This window comes from Strix aluco, chromosome 14, assembly GCF_031877795.1.
Source record: "Strix aluco isolate bStrAlu1 chromosome 14, bStrAlu1.hap1, whole genome shotgun sequence".
Taxonomy (NCBI): Eukaryota; Metazoa; Chordata; class Aves; order Strigiformes; family Strigidae; genus Strix; species Strix aluco.
Genome location: NC_133944.1, coordinates 3,930,032 through 3,944,899, shown reverse-complemented (window position 1 = coordinate 3,944,899; position 14,868 = coordinate 3,930,032). Strand labels below are relative to the sequence as shown.

At 41.4% G+C, this 14,868-nt stretch overlaps 1 protein-coding gene across 1 annotated transcript in view; it reads left to right on the top strand.

Moving 5' to 3' along the window:
- The window catches only part of CRISPLD2 (cysteine rich secretory protein LCCL domain containing 2), a 31,145-nt gene extending 17,422 nt beyond the window's left edge, over positions 1-13,723 (top strand). The window contains exons 9-15 of the mRNA XM_074839684.1: positions 228-294; positions 1,264-1,394; positions 1,543-1,586; positions 2,499-2,571; positions 3,266-3,341; positions 8,104-8,237; positions 10,294-13,723. Coding sequence (XP_074695785.1) covers positions 228-294; positions 1,264-1,394; positions 1,543-1,586; positions 2,499-2,571; positions 3,266-3,341; positions 8,104-8,237; positions 10,294-10,348 — 580 coding nt within the window. The 3' untranslated portion in view covers positions 10,349-13,723. The remainder of the gene's footprint in view (positions 1-227; positions 295-1,263; positions 1,395-1,542; positions 1,587-2,498; positions 2,572-3,265; positions 3,342-8,103; positions 8,238-10,293) is intronic.
- Positions 13,724-14,868: the final 1,145 nt, after the last annotated feature.

Here is a 14,868-nt window from a genome sequence, read left to right as displayed (position 1 = left end):
AGGACAGTTTATCACTTGGAAAAAAATCAAATCCACAGAATCTAAATATTGGTCAGGCTTTTAAGGAGGGTGGAGAAACTGTTCTAAAAAGTAGCTATTTTGCAATCTTGTTTTTAAATGGAAGAGTTACGTGAAATGAATGGAATGACTATTAAATGAAATAGAGTCAAAATGTGTTTTTCTTGAATTGTTTTTTCGCCACCCTCAAAGATATATATCTTTATTAGGTATTTGTGCCCAGCTGGCTGCTTGTACAGTAAGGGAAAGATCTTTGGAACATTTTATTATGAGAGTGTAAGTACCTTTTAATAGCTCATAGATGTAATTTGTGGGGAGTTAGTGGTAATAACAGAAATGGGAAATGCCAACAATTCTAGTGTAATTTGGCATTTCGTATTCTCCAGTTGTGGTGCTGTAAAATGGTGCTAATAAAAATTATCTATATTTTCCTCAGTGATGAAAAAAGAGAAGCAGTCTGGAAAGGCAAAGTGATTCCAGACATGATTTTATCATGAATGCCCTTAATGTGCAATGAAACCATGGAAAGTGAGGGATGGGGATCAATAGACAGTTCTTACAAAGATCTCTTCTTTAGTGTGGGCAGCTGTCATGCTGAACAGAAACTTCATACAAAAAACACTGTTAAATGTTGCAACTAAATATTTTGGGCTGATTTGCTGGATCTTGAATTAGCAAGATATTTTATAAAGAAAGCCTGGCACTGTTTTCCCATCAAAACTACTTTTGGGGTGAAGAAAGGTTGAAGATAAAAGGGATTTTGTGTAAAAGCATGTTTGCTTTCCCCATTCTCACTGTTTGTGCATGACTGTATCGCCCATGATACATATTTGCCCTGCAACTTCTGTGATTGCAGACAGCCGCCTCCTCCAAGTGGTTTCAGCAGAAATATTTTGGGTTTGAATATTTTGTTGAGAACTGGAAATATTTCATACTGGTTGTTAATTTCCAATGCTGTTTTTCTTCTAAATTGTATCTAAATGTACGGTTTTGTTATTTAAAAAAAGATTGCCATTCAACCAGGCAGTGCTTAAAATAATAATAATAATAATAATAAAAGAATACGGCTGTGTTGGGAGAGTAAGATTTAACAACCAGATTCCAAAGGAGTGTACTCAGCTTATTTTCCATTTGGAGCTTTGGTGGCGGTTTCATTTCTTCTTCATTTTTTGCACAGTGGTTGGTCGGTGTTGCTCTGTGAATGAGATTTACTTCACACACTATTTGTGTTTGTGCTCTTGTCAGTCATCAAGCATATGTCGTGCTGCGATTCATTACGGCATCCTGGACAATAAAGGAGGACTGGTTGATATCACGAGGAAGGGGAGGACACCAGTTTTTGTGAAGTCTACCAGGAACGGTGTGGAGTCTTTTAGGTACTACCTTCATGAAAAAGTTTTTGTATTTGCTTTAAATGTAAGCAGATGTTCAGTCATCTTTGTTACTCCTAGGTAGACATAGTGATTCAAGTAATTCTAGTATGCTTATTTTTTTAATAAATGTTTTTGTTTGCTTGTTTTGCAGGAAAAGTAAGCCTTCAAATGCATTCATGGTTTCCAAAGTCACAAGTAAGTTTTAAAAGTCAGGAAGAAACCATTGTTGCTAGAGTTTTATGGGATACTTGAAAACATCATCGTTCCTTACAGTGCTCTTTTTCATTTTAAGTGGTCATGTCAAATGGTTCAGTACCACAACTAAACCCTAGAGTGGTGATCCATCACCCGCTATGGGCAATTCCACCATCAACCACCTCATTTTTCTGTGGAGATCTAAGAGGAAGGTACAGAAAAAGGTGATAATGGGCCATTTCCAGCAGCATCTCCCAATGATGGATCACAGTCTGTCCAAACATCAGTGCAGTGTCACAAGCTGCTGATAGTAAAGTGATGGAAGATGAGCCATCCTTGTATGAAAGCCTCAATCTAGTGTGAATACTATAAAAAAAAAAAGGTACCTAATATCATAGTGCAATAGTATAATGAAACACATAATACATACGAAATCAGTTTATAACAGTCAGTCGTCATATTTATGATGAGTATATAAATAAATACTGTGGAGTTCTACTTTTTAAACAATCCCCATTTTCTGAATATTTTTTCTTCTCCTACATATAATCATAATTTTGATTAAATCCACTTGAGCCATTTTTAGGGAAAACTATAGGTGTCAGGTCATTTGGACTCCACATCTGAAACTGTAGCAAAAATACACCATCATGTGGATCAGCTGCTTTTCTCTTTTGAAAGCTGTGACCTTTTTAAGGCCACATTGTAGTATGGTAGCAGGATTCCTGCTGGAGAGCGGGTCAGCCCTCTCCTGGGTGCATGCTGCTGGTGAAGGAGCGAGCAGGTTTCCTCCTGGTGCCCTCAGCTGGACGTGGGTCTCACCAGCTGCTTTGTGTGACTGTGACTTGTGTTTTCTGCAGCTGCCTGAGCTATTAGGTCTGGTAACTTGCCTGTCCATATTTATCTCCGCAGCACAGACGCTGGATTGCTATACTACAGTAGCTGAGCTGTGCCAGTTCAAAAAGCCGGCGACCCATTGCCCCAGGTAACACGAGCCTGCTTATGTTCAGCTTAAACCCCCTCTGCTCCGAGCAGGGACAGCTTAACGGAGGATGCTGAGGTCCCCAAATCTGAGGGCTCGCAGGAACAGAACCGATTTTACCAGATTAACTGGAGGAGGGAGTTGGGAACGGCATGTTTCCTCCTGCCACCGTGCTTTTCTTGGCATCACGATAGAAAATTCATGTTAAGTTTTTGAACCGCTTCAGTAACATCTAGTCAGGCTATGTGATCCTGTTTCAGCACACCCCTACGTATGAACGTGTGCCTTCACACTCTGCCTTTATTCTCCTGCACTTGCTGGGTTTTGGGTGTGGTTTTTCCTTTCCACCTTAAAACATGGAGGAAGTGTGTTCTTGAAAGCTACTTTGTGCAGGTGTAAGTCGTGGCAGGGCAGGGAGGCACAAACGTGTAAATAATTATGTGCGCAGCGTTGTGCAAAAAATATAGGTACTCCCCTTTGAAAATATTGTAACAGACCAATCCTCCTTTTACAGGTCTAAACCCCTTTATCTGCAGTTGTGCAGTAACTATCAAATGTCATCTGAGGGGAACAAATAATTAAATTCACTGTTGCCACCTGTAGACCAGATGCAGGCACTTGAAATCTCCCAAGAATGCAGCTTGCTTTCCTGTTGAGCCTTGATATAGAGAATAAATATGAATACATTGTTTTCTAGGATTTATTGCCCAGCCCACTGTAAAGACGAGCCATCGTACTGGGCACCGGTGTTTGGCACAAACGTTTATGCAGATGTGAGTATGCTCCTTTCCCCAACGACCCGTGTATCACATTGGCTGTATCGCAGAGCCAGGGCCATGCTCTGTGATTTAGAGAAGGCAGTCAAAGTCTCCATGAACATTGCAATGTGGGGATGGGGTAAATGCGGATGGAGGAAGAAGTAGCACCAACAGCTATGGCAGCAGGTTGAGGTCAATGGGCTTGGGGAGCCCTTCCACTCTCTGACACTGACTTATTCTTATGTACTTGGGCATGTCACTTAACCACTCCGTGCCTTAGGGGCTGTGCTTGTAACGATGGTAGCGCTTATCTGCCTTTGCAAAGTGTTTTGGGATCTACAAATGAGCACCAAAGGGCTTTTCTTAAATACTATCGCACTATATAGTTGGCAAAAATAGGCCTCCTTCCCCTGTCCTCCTCTTTCTGGGAGCAAACCAGCATTTTTGAGCAGTCGGGACACAGTGCAGAGCAGTGGAAAGAAAGCATGCAAGTTGGTTTTATTGGTTTGTTTTTCTAAACTTTGCTTATGGGGATGAGCAGAGACTTGATGCTAAAAGTAGGCAGAGTCATTTTTTTGAAATCTCTTAATATTAGGCCTCTAAAACCTGGATTTCAAAGTTTTTCCTTTTGCGGGTGCCTCTTTTTTTTTTTCTTTTCTTTTTTTATTTCTTTTTTTTTTCTTTTTTCCTTTTTTTTTTCCTTTTTTTTTTTCTTTTTTTTTTTCTTTTTTTTTTTCTTTTTTCTTTTCTTTTTTCTTTTCTTTTTTCTTTTTTTCATTGGAGATTGTGTTGGGAAATGCCAGCTTCCTGGCTGGTGTGTAGCCTGTAAAAACGTGCTTTTTGAAGGCCAAGGGGAAGCAGCTGGCAGACTGTCGACCTGCAGTTTGGGATCACCGTGGAGCTTTGCAGGCTCCTGAGAAAAAGCATCCTGCAGAAATCATACAACAATTTGGAGCAGGCAATTCTGAAAGCAATTTATAAAAAAAAATTCCTAATTTATTTTACTTGAGACTACTTTTTTTTTAAAGGTAGAGCTGCACAAACAGGTTAGCCTAGACTAGCTCACATGCAAATTCATCGGGCAGCTGCCACCCTACACCTGCCTCTGTGCATGCTCCAACCTGCAGGAAATGGGAAATAGTTTTCTCTCATTTACTGAGGGCAGAACTACCTCGGATTACCCCCGAACAGGGCCTGCGATTGCAAAGGTATTAGGCGAGGACCAGCATCCCAGGCTGGCATTGTGTCCTGATTGGTACTGACGCAAAAGGATTAGTGTCCTTTAATGAATCGCAAACTCCATTTCCTACTGTACCCCCTGGGTATTGTTTCATAAATGGGGCCATGGACTGTGATTTGGGAGAGAAATAAAATAGGAAGGAAAAAAAAAATATGTATTTGCCCACTCCTAGAGGGTTTAGTTAACCTTCTTCTGGACTACTGTACTTAGAGGGTGGTGTGGGTGTCATAAGGAAAGCATTTGGGTTTTTATGAGAGTGTGAGTTGGTAGAAAAGCAGGTGAAACCAGCTCGGGAAAAAAGTTTGAGGCGGCTGTGAAAATGCTACAAAGGGACAGGGGTTGATGCCGAGAAATGCTCAGGCTGGAAAGCTGTGAAGAGAAGCAGGCATGCCGAGCAGGGAGAATTGGGCACAGGCTTTTCCCGGGGAGCGTGGGCTGTGCAGGGTGCTCTCCAGGAGGGGATGCTGTGAATTAACCCGAGCCCGCGGCCGAGGAGTAATTAAAGCAGGCAAAAAGCTGGATGAGACAAGTCCTGCTCTTCTGGGAGGGCTCTTTGGCTTCACCTCTAGAGTGGCACCTTCGTTGCCCTGGGGGGAATCGTGCTCCAACTGTGTCTTCTTAAATAAGTTATCTAAAAGAAAATGAAGCATTTTGCCTCATTGCCAGTCTGCACTCCCCGCAAGGTACCCTCTGGCCTTTTAGCACCTTCTCCAAAACATCCATTTGCTAAATGCTCTGGCAGGCAAGGAGTTGATAATCCAAGCTGTGATGACAAAAATGCTAGGCTAGTCTGTGTAACGACCTGATTCGCTGTGCTTTTGGCCTGAGATAGCGTTCACGTGTACACGATCCCAGGAAGGCATGTGAAAATTTGTTTTGCCATGAAGAACAAAGCTGTAACATGAAGAATTGGCACTTTTTATGAGATGAGTCTGGTTGTTATTCAGGGGGCATAGGCGCCACTATCTCAGTTTGAGTTAAGGAGTTTTTACCCGCTTTAGATGCATTCAGATTGGGTGGGTTTTTTTACTCATCATTATAAAATTATCTTGGATTGTGTGTTTGTAAGATTATCTCCTGGGTACTCCTGGTGGCTTAAAGTACAAAGAGATATTGGCAGCCTTTGCTTGAAAAATCAGTGCAGGAAATTGTTCCTGGTGAAATTAGTAAGACTGTGGAACAGGGACATAGAGGAGCCTTAAATTTTGGGGTGAATGAACAAAATAGAAAATATGCTATGGGAAAAATTGATGCTCAAATCCCAGGTCTTTCCACTGAACGGCATTACTGTTCGGTGAGAGACTTGCTGCCTGCATGCAGGGTTTGCAGATTGAAGTGTCACGTGGGGACACTGGGGGAACATATCCAACATCTTCCCAGTGCTGAAATTAGTAGCAAGAAGCAGCTGGCAGGGGAACAGAAAATTTGTTGCCTCTTTTCCCTGGTGGCACATTACAGCAAAGTTCTTTACACTGCCATGTAAATGGGAAGAAAAAAAATAATTGTATGAACTCATGATTGTGCCTAGGAAATAGAACTCAGCTCTTGCAAATGTGGACAGGACCAGTTCTGGGGTAATAAGGGACTGTGTGAACATCCAGGGGTCTTTATCGAGGCTGTAAAAGAGCTTCTAAGTTTCAGGATACACTGACATTTGTCACTCTGCCTGGCTCCTAGTGTGACACAAGGCTGCAAGGGGAAACCCCATCCCCATCCCTGCTCTGGAGCTGGGAGGGAAAACAGCTCTCTGGTCTTGAGATAAGGTCTTTTGTCCATAGTTGTGCAGCAGTTAGTTGGAGGAGGATAGATCACTGAAATAAGGAGGCAGGTGTTTATCACCAGAGCCACCCAACTTGGTTTGCTCTGCTCTCAGGAGATACAAACTTAATGATTAAACCAGTCATACTAATGAGGAAATTATGGGTGATTAAACTCATAGTCACAGACTATTGCTAATAGCCCACTATAAAAACTAGTGTCATTTTATGGTGTATGCCTCAGAGTCCCCTTTGTTAGGAAATACTCCCAGGCATCCCATGGAAAGCCGTTGTGTTGTCCATACAGCTGTTGTATTTCTGAATTTGAGGGGAAGGCCTTATTCTCATAATGTGTCATCTTCCAAAAGCTCTGCAATCAATTCATCAAAGTGAAGCCTGGCCTGGGATGTAAGAGGGCTCTAATCCAACAGAGTGATAAGAGGAGGTTTGGGGTGAGACAATAAAAAGTCTGTTGGTCAAAGCTTTGAGTAAGCGGCAGAACAGCAAGTCCTGGAAAAAACCAGGAATGCCTTGAAAAGAACATTGTTTAGGATGTCTCCCAGCGGAGAATGTTGCAAATTGATTCAGGACAGCTTAATTTTATGAGCCAATTTTAGATTTACAGATTTCCCACCGCATAGTAGGGCAAATTCACAGCATGTCTTCCAAACGCGACGTTCCCTTGCTCCCTTGACCATATATAGAAGCAAAATACCAAACTGGCACTCAAAACTCCGAGAGCTGCCAAGAGATAGGCCATCCAAAGTGATAAATATATAGGGCACAAGGCAAACCTCCCATATATGGCTGCGAGAATGAGACAGCACGGTCCATGTTGTACGTAGGCGATGAGAATATTTGCCCTTGGCACTGGTTTTGTGGCGCTTTGATTTTTAGCGATCAGGGAGTTTATGGGGTTGGGATTTTCACCTGCTGCAGTTCCCTCTGCAAAGCTGGTTTTTGCTTTTTGTTATTCCAGTTTGCTGTATGTAAATCCTCTAGAGAGCTGATGGCCAAGTTTATACTATGCCTAAGCCCTCTCTGCTTTTGCTCTGTTTTCTGGATGCTTTGGGAGCTTAGTCATCAGTTGTTAGTGTCTTGTGTTCCTCCAGCTCTTCTGACTCTGCACATCTTGGAGAGCAGGGTAACGGCGCAACGTGCAATAGGGAAACTTTAGTCTGTTTAGAAGTGTTAATCTCCCTCCATATTTGGTGTTGTCTTATGGGGTAGTGCCTGTCCAAAAACTACACCGCTCAATGGATGCAGTCCTCCCGCTTTTCCTAGAAAGAAGGACATGAACCGTCCTGGATAAATGGTGGTCATTTACCTTAATTCAGGAAAAGCGTCTGTTTTTCAAGCAACTGGGTGAATAAACTTTGCTGAGGCGGCTGGTCACTAGCAAAGAGTTTTACCACAGCGGTTTCTCTGGTGCAGACCCAAGAGGCACTGGCTGGAAAGTTGTCCTTGATTCAGCTTTGGCCCTGGATAATCTCCCAGGCACAGCTCTGCCGCAGACAGGAGCAGTGGAAGGGCTTCTTGTCCTCTGCAGAGGTGGTGGATCTTCTTACAGCCGGGGCTTATGACAAACCTGCAAGATCTGGTTCATGACATCTTTTATCCCTGGTCTGTCCATAAGAGGGACACAATTGTTTCACAGCTTTTTCACTCTTCTTTTTTTTCTTTTTAATTCCCTGGTTTTCCTTGATGCTTATGGAGATGGTAAATCTCCAGATATAAAACACAGGCAGTTTGTAAGTCAAAATAATTAAATATTTTTCAGAGCTCCAGTATCTGCAAAACTGCAGTGCATGCAGGAGTGCTTCCAGATGAAAGTGGTGGTTTTGTGGATGTGATGCCTGTAGAAAAGAAGAAAACTTATGTTGGCTCCTTAAAGAATGGAGTTCAGTCTGAGAGGTGGGATTTTTTTCTTTGTACTTTCTTCTTGTTCTTAACTGTGTGTTCAGCTTTATGTCAAAGTCAGCAGATATCAGCTAGAAAAGCTGGTGGGTTAGAAATATGTGACTTAACAGTGTCACTGGGAATTTTGAGACCCAAACAAATAGAGCGTGTTGTCCTACTCTTACCTTCCACAAGTGAGGAGCTGCTTTCAGATTGGTGTGAACGGTATGAAATATTGTTATTAAGGATTGTTTTATTTTATTGCAGTGTGAGTCCATATTAATGTTTTGTTGTGTGTGTTTAACACATTAGAAGTTAGGCGTGGTTATTTCTGCAGCTTTCAGCCTGGGTCGTGCTTTGAGGCTTATAATTGGGATTTCCATTCAATTCTGGTGTGTGGGATGCATTTGCATTTGTACTTGTTAACTGTTTTCCTCAGTTCTCTTGGAAAGAAGCATGAGTAAATTAACCTCTTGAGAGATGGTCAGCTTTTAAAGATGGATTTGCCACCCTTGAAATTTTTTTTGTAGTTTCTTTTAGGCCAACCTTGCTGATTTCAGTGAACAATTGCAAATCAGTACTTCCAAAATCCTGCACCTCTGGATGATCGCAATGATCACGTTGCAGGCCACTCAGTCCTTTCTAATTTGAATCTTCTGTTTCAGTCTGTGATGTATTTTTTCAGATATTGGTGTGATAGTACTGATTTCTCAGAGCTATCTTTGCAAACATAGAATTTCCCACTATTATGGGACTTTTTTGTCACTACTAATGTGGCTCTGTCTGCTCTATGTAGTTCTTCTTTTATAATTATGATAAGAAATCCAAACAAATTTGCTGGCTTTATTCTAATAATAGATATCCCAGAGTGCTGTAGAGCAACTCAGAAAATAAAAATAGACTAAGACAGGAAAGCTATAGGCGTTAAATATGGGCTTTTTTAGTATAGATCTATCAGGGTCAACACTTTGTAATTGTGTGATTTGCAATTTGGTAGATTGGATTTAGGTCACAAACCTCCTGTTTGTATGCGTTTTCTTCTCTGCCTTGCTTTCACTTATCTTTTATGCTAACAGACAACTTTTTCCTTGGATGGCAAACTCTGCCCTAGCTAAGAATAAACCCTACCACTAGCAGTGACATGCAATATGAGCACCAGGTGCTGTTCTGGGAGGTGAGGGAAACCAAAGACGTTCTCGCAAGCAGGGATGAGCGTGAAGATTTAGAAAGTGTTATTTACACTTAGCAATAAGGAGCACCTTCATGCTGTGAGATCCACTGGACAGTGAAATAACTTCTCAAACATTAACATGAAAACCTTACCCTTTAGGACACTGGAAATAACCTTTAGTAAAGATACATACCCAAACAGGTATGGGAAAATGTTGCCTTTAAGATTTACTGAGACTTTACCCTTGTTGGAATGTTTATTTTGTAGGAATATGAAATTTTGCCTCTTTCCTGGGGTTTTGCAGCCCAGCAGGACTGAAGAAATAAGGGCTTGGAACCAAACCAGCCCCTTGTCCCCATGCACACAGCCACCCCCAGCAGCTTGGAGTCAGAGCTGTTGGGGACACCTCTGCAGGTTGAAAATGAGCATCCATAGTTATTGTCATTTAACATGAGCTGATCTGGCTACTCCCATAGCTAGCACTAGGAGAGAGGCCAGACAGGCCCTGGGAACCTGCCAGCCTGTTTGACAACTGTTTTTTAGGAAAACGTTCCTCTTTATGCCTGAATCTCTGCATAAAGGAGCACAGTGTTCCTTGGATAAAAGCTAGCACAGTAAGCGAGGCTGTTGCTTCCCAGCTCCTTTTATTGGCATTAGCACTGTAGATTTGGACCAGAAACATAAACCAAAGGTGAACTAGTGGATTTGTGCCTCCTCTTTTTCATCCTTTATCTTTCTCCTGCTCCTGGTAGGGCCTCATCAGCACAGAGCCAGTGTGCTGAAGCAATGCACTCCAAAGAGATTTGGAGTTGCCTGTAGGTCTATTGCAATGTGAATCCTGCAGTGACTGCGTTTGGTTCATTACATGTGTTTTTTCTTTCTTTTTTTTTTTTTCTTCAGCTTGAAGAATCCTTCAGATGGAAACGCTTTCCGAATTTTTGCTGTGAAGCAGTAAATTCCCAGGGAAGGTGCAGGTTTCTTTGGGAGCATGCTCTGTTGATGTCCAGAGACAGGAAAGCTCCTCTGACAGCATCAGCTCTGACTGTACCCTCCTTGCTGATCTCTTTCAGGGAATTAAAAAAGAAAAGGGAAAAAAAAAAAAAAAAAGAAAAAAAGACACCAGGTTCTGACTCAGCTGTTCGCATCTCATCGCACCCGTTCAGCGTTGTATCTTTTCGTTTCATGTTTTGTTTCTCTAGGGGCATTCAGCAATGATAAACTGTTCTAACTTTCAATTTATGGGGGAGGTGTGCTACACAGAACGGCGGTGGCTCAATGTACAGCAGATGTAGGGATCTCGGCCTGGCCCTGGATGGCATTTTTAGGGTGTGAAGCATGGGCGTGAGGACGTGCACTGCCGAGCAGACTCAGAAGTGAGCGACTGTCCAGGCACTGGACCCTTTGAAATGAGAAACTGTTCTAAAAGTTGCATCTTTTGGGGAGAGGCTGGGCTTTGATAGAGTGGTTTTGTGTATGTTTGATGTTTTCTGTGAAAAAGAAGAGAAAATTTGGTCTTTTCCCAACAAGGTGGCACTGCTGTGTAAGGCTGCTGGGGCATCATGCTAGGCTACGTTGTATGATGGTGTCACGTTTGGGAGAGGATGTTCTTGTTGGACTTTTTGGGGATTGGAGTAGGGCGTGAAATGGTGGCAGAGATCCTTGCTGCAGAAAATGAGGCCACCAGATAATCAAAACAGCAGGTTTAGTGTTTGCTGGTCAAACATTCCAGGTATTTTGCAAATCTGGCAACCTATGAGAAGTCCATGAATCAGGGCTCCTGTGCTGGCACATCTCATCCTATACTACATGCCATTTCAAATAAAATTTCAGTTAAATGCAGTGTATTGTTTCATACAGCAGTGCTGGTTGTTTTATCTATAGTAGTTAAGTAGTGATAAAGTTAATCTTATTTCTGCTAGGAATGATTGCATCCATAGGAAGCATATTCACCTTTGTGAAGCCCTTTGGTGTGTGTAGTTCTGAGACTTTAAAGCTATGGCATAAATTGGGGTAGAAAAATTTTTTCCTGTTCAATTTGGAACACTAACAGATCCCCACTTGCAGTGTAAATGCTGTACCCATGAGCATTTGGTATCCCAGATGGTATGTTCTGCAAAATGCATAGGTGTTGTAATGATGTTGTTTTAATATTTTGTTATTTATGTCTCAACATGCATCCAAAGGCATTTCAAAGCCAAGAGAAGAGCCTAGCATGACCAGCTCTTTTAAGGCAGGAGAGTAGTCTCTGCTTTATATTGGAAGTGAACTTTTAGAATTGGTCTAAACACAAATCTGGTTGTCTTTTGATGCACACACATCCAGTAACTTCATTAGTCATGAGAAGGCAACGTAAACTAGTTCTTCAGTTCTTATAAATGCATAGTCCTTCTGCTCAATAACTTGATTGTAATATTGTGTAACAAATGGGAAAATATTTCCCTCAAATTGGCAGATGTCTCATAGATGCTCTTATGCTCAGCCTATGTTTGGTTTAATCTAGACAGATATAAAAGCCATCTCTTCAAGCTGTTTCAAAACACAGACCAAAAATGTTTATATGATTAAGCACTTCTTTAATTCTGTAAACACCATGAAATCATCAAGCAAGTAACTTTTATCACTCAGTTTGTCCCACCAATGGGGCTTCTTTCTCTGTGAAATCTGAATTTGGTAAGAGAGCTTTTGTAAAATATGAAATTGGAGCTGCTTTGCATGGTCTCCAAAAGTGCTGCACAGCAAACCTACCTTTGGGGTGGATAGAGAGAAAGGACTCTGTGTTGCCGTTGTTGATATAGTATTGTCTTTCAAGGTGTACTTTTTTTTTTTTTTGCTTTACATAGGAAAACAGAATGACTTTTTTCTTACTAGGTAAATTGATATTAAAAACAGCTGGAACAAATCTTAGAAAAGCTGCTGGTTGGAAGTGCTAGAGATCTTGGCAGTAAGATAAGGCTTCCCTGTCTCTGCCCACTGTGAATAATTATGCTATACATGGTCTGGTTCAAGCCCATTGAATACTGCAGCATGAATCTATGACCACCGTGGGCCAATGGTAGCCACAGTGCTATTTATTGAATTGGAAAGTGTAAGAGATGCAATCAGGTATGGGGACTGCAAGAGCACATAAAATGCCTCGATGCTAACCTAGGATCCCACCTCTAATATGCTGTCCATGATAATTACATACGCTGTAAAATGATGGAAAAAATTGTGAGGCTCATGGAGGAAAGTCCAGGGGATTATCATGAGCACATAAAAATCCAAACAGCTTGGGATGTATGTACCTGATGAAAAGGGAGCGAGGGAAGAATTATTATTCCAACAGAAATATCCTAAAATGCTTAATTCAAGTTACAATTGCATATTTTTATCTTCAGCCAACTGGTTTGGATTTTTAGAAACTGATGTTAATTTAAGTCTGTATCTGTTTATTTTTGTATTTGTTGTACAAAAGAGAAATTGTGACTTTACTACACAAATATTATTCGAGGTCCTGGGTGCTATTAATTTAAACATACCTCCACCAGAATTAGGGGCGATCAGGTCCTCCAAGGCAGTCATGATATATCAAGTACTTGCAATCATGTGTGCTAGCTATTCATATATAGGTGGGACAGTACCAGTTTTTAGCCAAATATTTGCTGATTTTATTTCTGATACCAAAACATTTCTCAGCCTAATATATTTCAGTGCAGCTTAAAGATGCAGCACGTCTTTATATCACCAGATCCCTTTCTCCTTAGACCCCAGCTCAGCAGATTAGTAACCATGTGCCAACTTGAAGCACCTGAGTGTAGCCTTACTGAAGTGTTTGGTTAAACCCCTGGCAAAGCTGATGCTGCCTGGTTGTTCTTTCCCAATAAATTTATTTTTGAAACCAAGCCTGCCAGTGCAGACACTGCCATTGCAGAGCATCTGGCTCAGCATAGCCAAATCTCTAGAAAACACAACCAGTGTGAAAGCCGAAGCACGGCGCTTCCGCAGCTGCCGGTGTGCTGTCGGGTCTGTTGGCTCCATTAATTTCTTCATTTTAAGATGTTCAGCCAACAGCTGATTGAGGAGTCCCCAGTTGGTCGGTTGTGCAGTCTAAATATTTAGGGCCAGTTCATAGAGTTGCTTTTTTCTATGAAAAATGATGTATTTTACTTCCTATGTATAAAAGTTTCTTGTAAATTTTTGTGTGCCTTTGCATGTTTTTCAAGGGGCTGTGTGTTTGTTTATAAACTATAATTTTTTTCTAAATACAGAATTGTAAAATATCTTCCCCCCCCCCCCCCCATTTTCTTTTGATTTCTGAATTATTTGTGAAATAAAACCTTCCCAGAATGAATGCTTCCCTTGTCTTTAATGCTCAGCCAGAGCTGGGGTTGTATTTAGAAGTGCTATTTGGGATTACTCCTGGGGACTAGAGTATCCCCTGGAGAGCCCCAGTGAGATCGGGATGTGCAGAGTCTGTTCCACAAACAAAAAATAGAACTGCCCAGGTCCGAAGCATTAAAAGTCAACCTTCACCCCATCAAGAATAAGATGTATCTTTTCCTGAAACATCCTGAGAGTAAGGGAAAATCAGTGATTGTCTCTTAAGCCCCTGCAATATAAGGGCTAAAGTAGATTAATGGGTTGGAAAAAGTGTTTTATGAAGTAGTGGTGCAAAATACAACTGAGATGAACTCCTCCTCACCTGACTAGGCTGTTGTAAATGTAACTTTGTTTTTTTGAAGGGAAAAGTATACAGATTTTTTTTTTTTAAATTCCCCTTAAAATTTTCTCCAAGTTCATACTTGCTGACAGCATCACAAATCAAACCAAGTTATTTCATGGTAATTCAACACCATCTTGGTTAAAGAGCAACATGACAAGGAGGTTTACAACTCAGCCTCCAGGCAATGAGCACCATATGGCTTTTGACCAAAAATGCAGACTGAGCCACGGGAGGGAGTCCTGATTGACAAGGCAGCCATGAAATTTTATGTTTTCCATTACATATACAACAATATCAACATAAAATGCAGAGATGTTTGCATTATTCCAAGGCTGGTCTGATACAGTTATGGTTGAATGGTATTTACTTGTAAAACCCAAACCAAGGACTGACATGGTAACATGGGTATTGAGCTGCCAATGATTTCTGCAGAAGGAAAGATTCATGGCTATTGCATGCTCTCCAGCTATAAACTGCTCATTTGAACTTGCTCATGCTCAGTTTGTGCCTGCTCTCCCCCACCTCTCACTGCTGCAAAAATATCTCCCTTGCTGAAAATGTTGGAGAAGATTTTAATGAGCTTAAAAGTAAGCAGAGAGGGGTATTGAGACTAATGCTCATGGTCATGCTGAGGCTGCTTAGACCATTCTATTAATTGCAACACTTATTTGATTTCCTATTTGCTAACGCGACAAACTGTCTCAAAATATCATTGCAAAATTTAGGTCTGGGCTGTCACAGGGAGGAAAACAGCATAATATCCAAAATTTAAG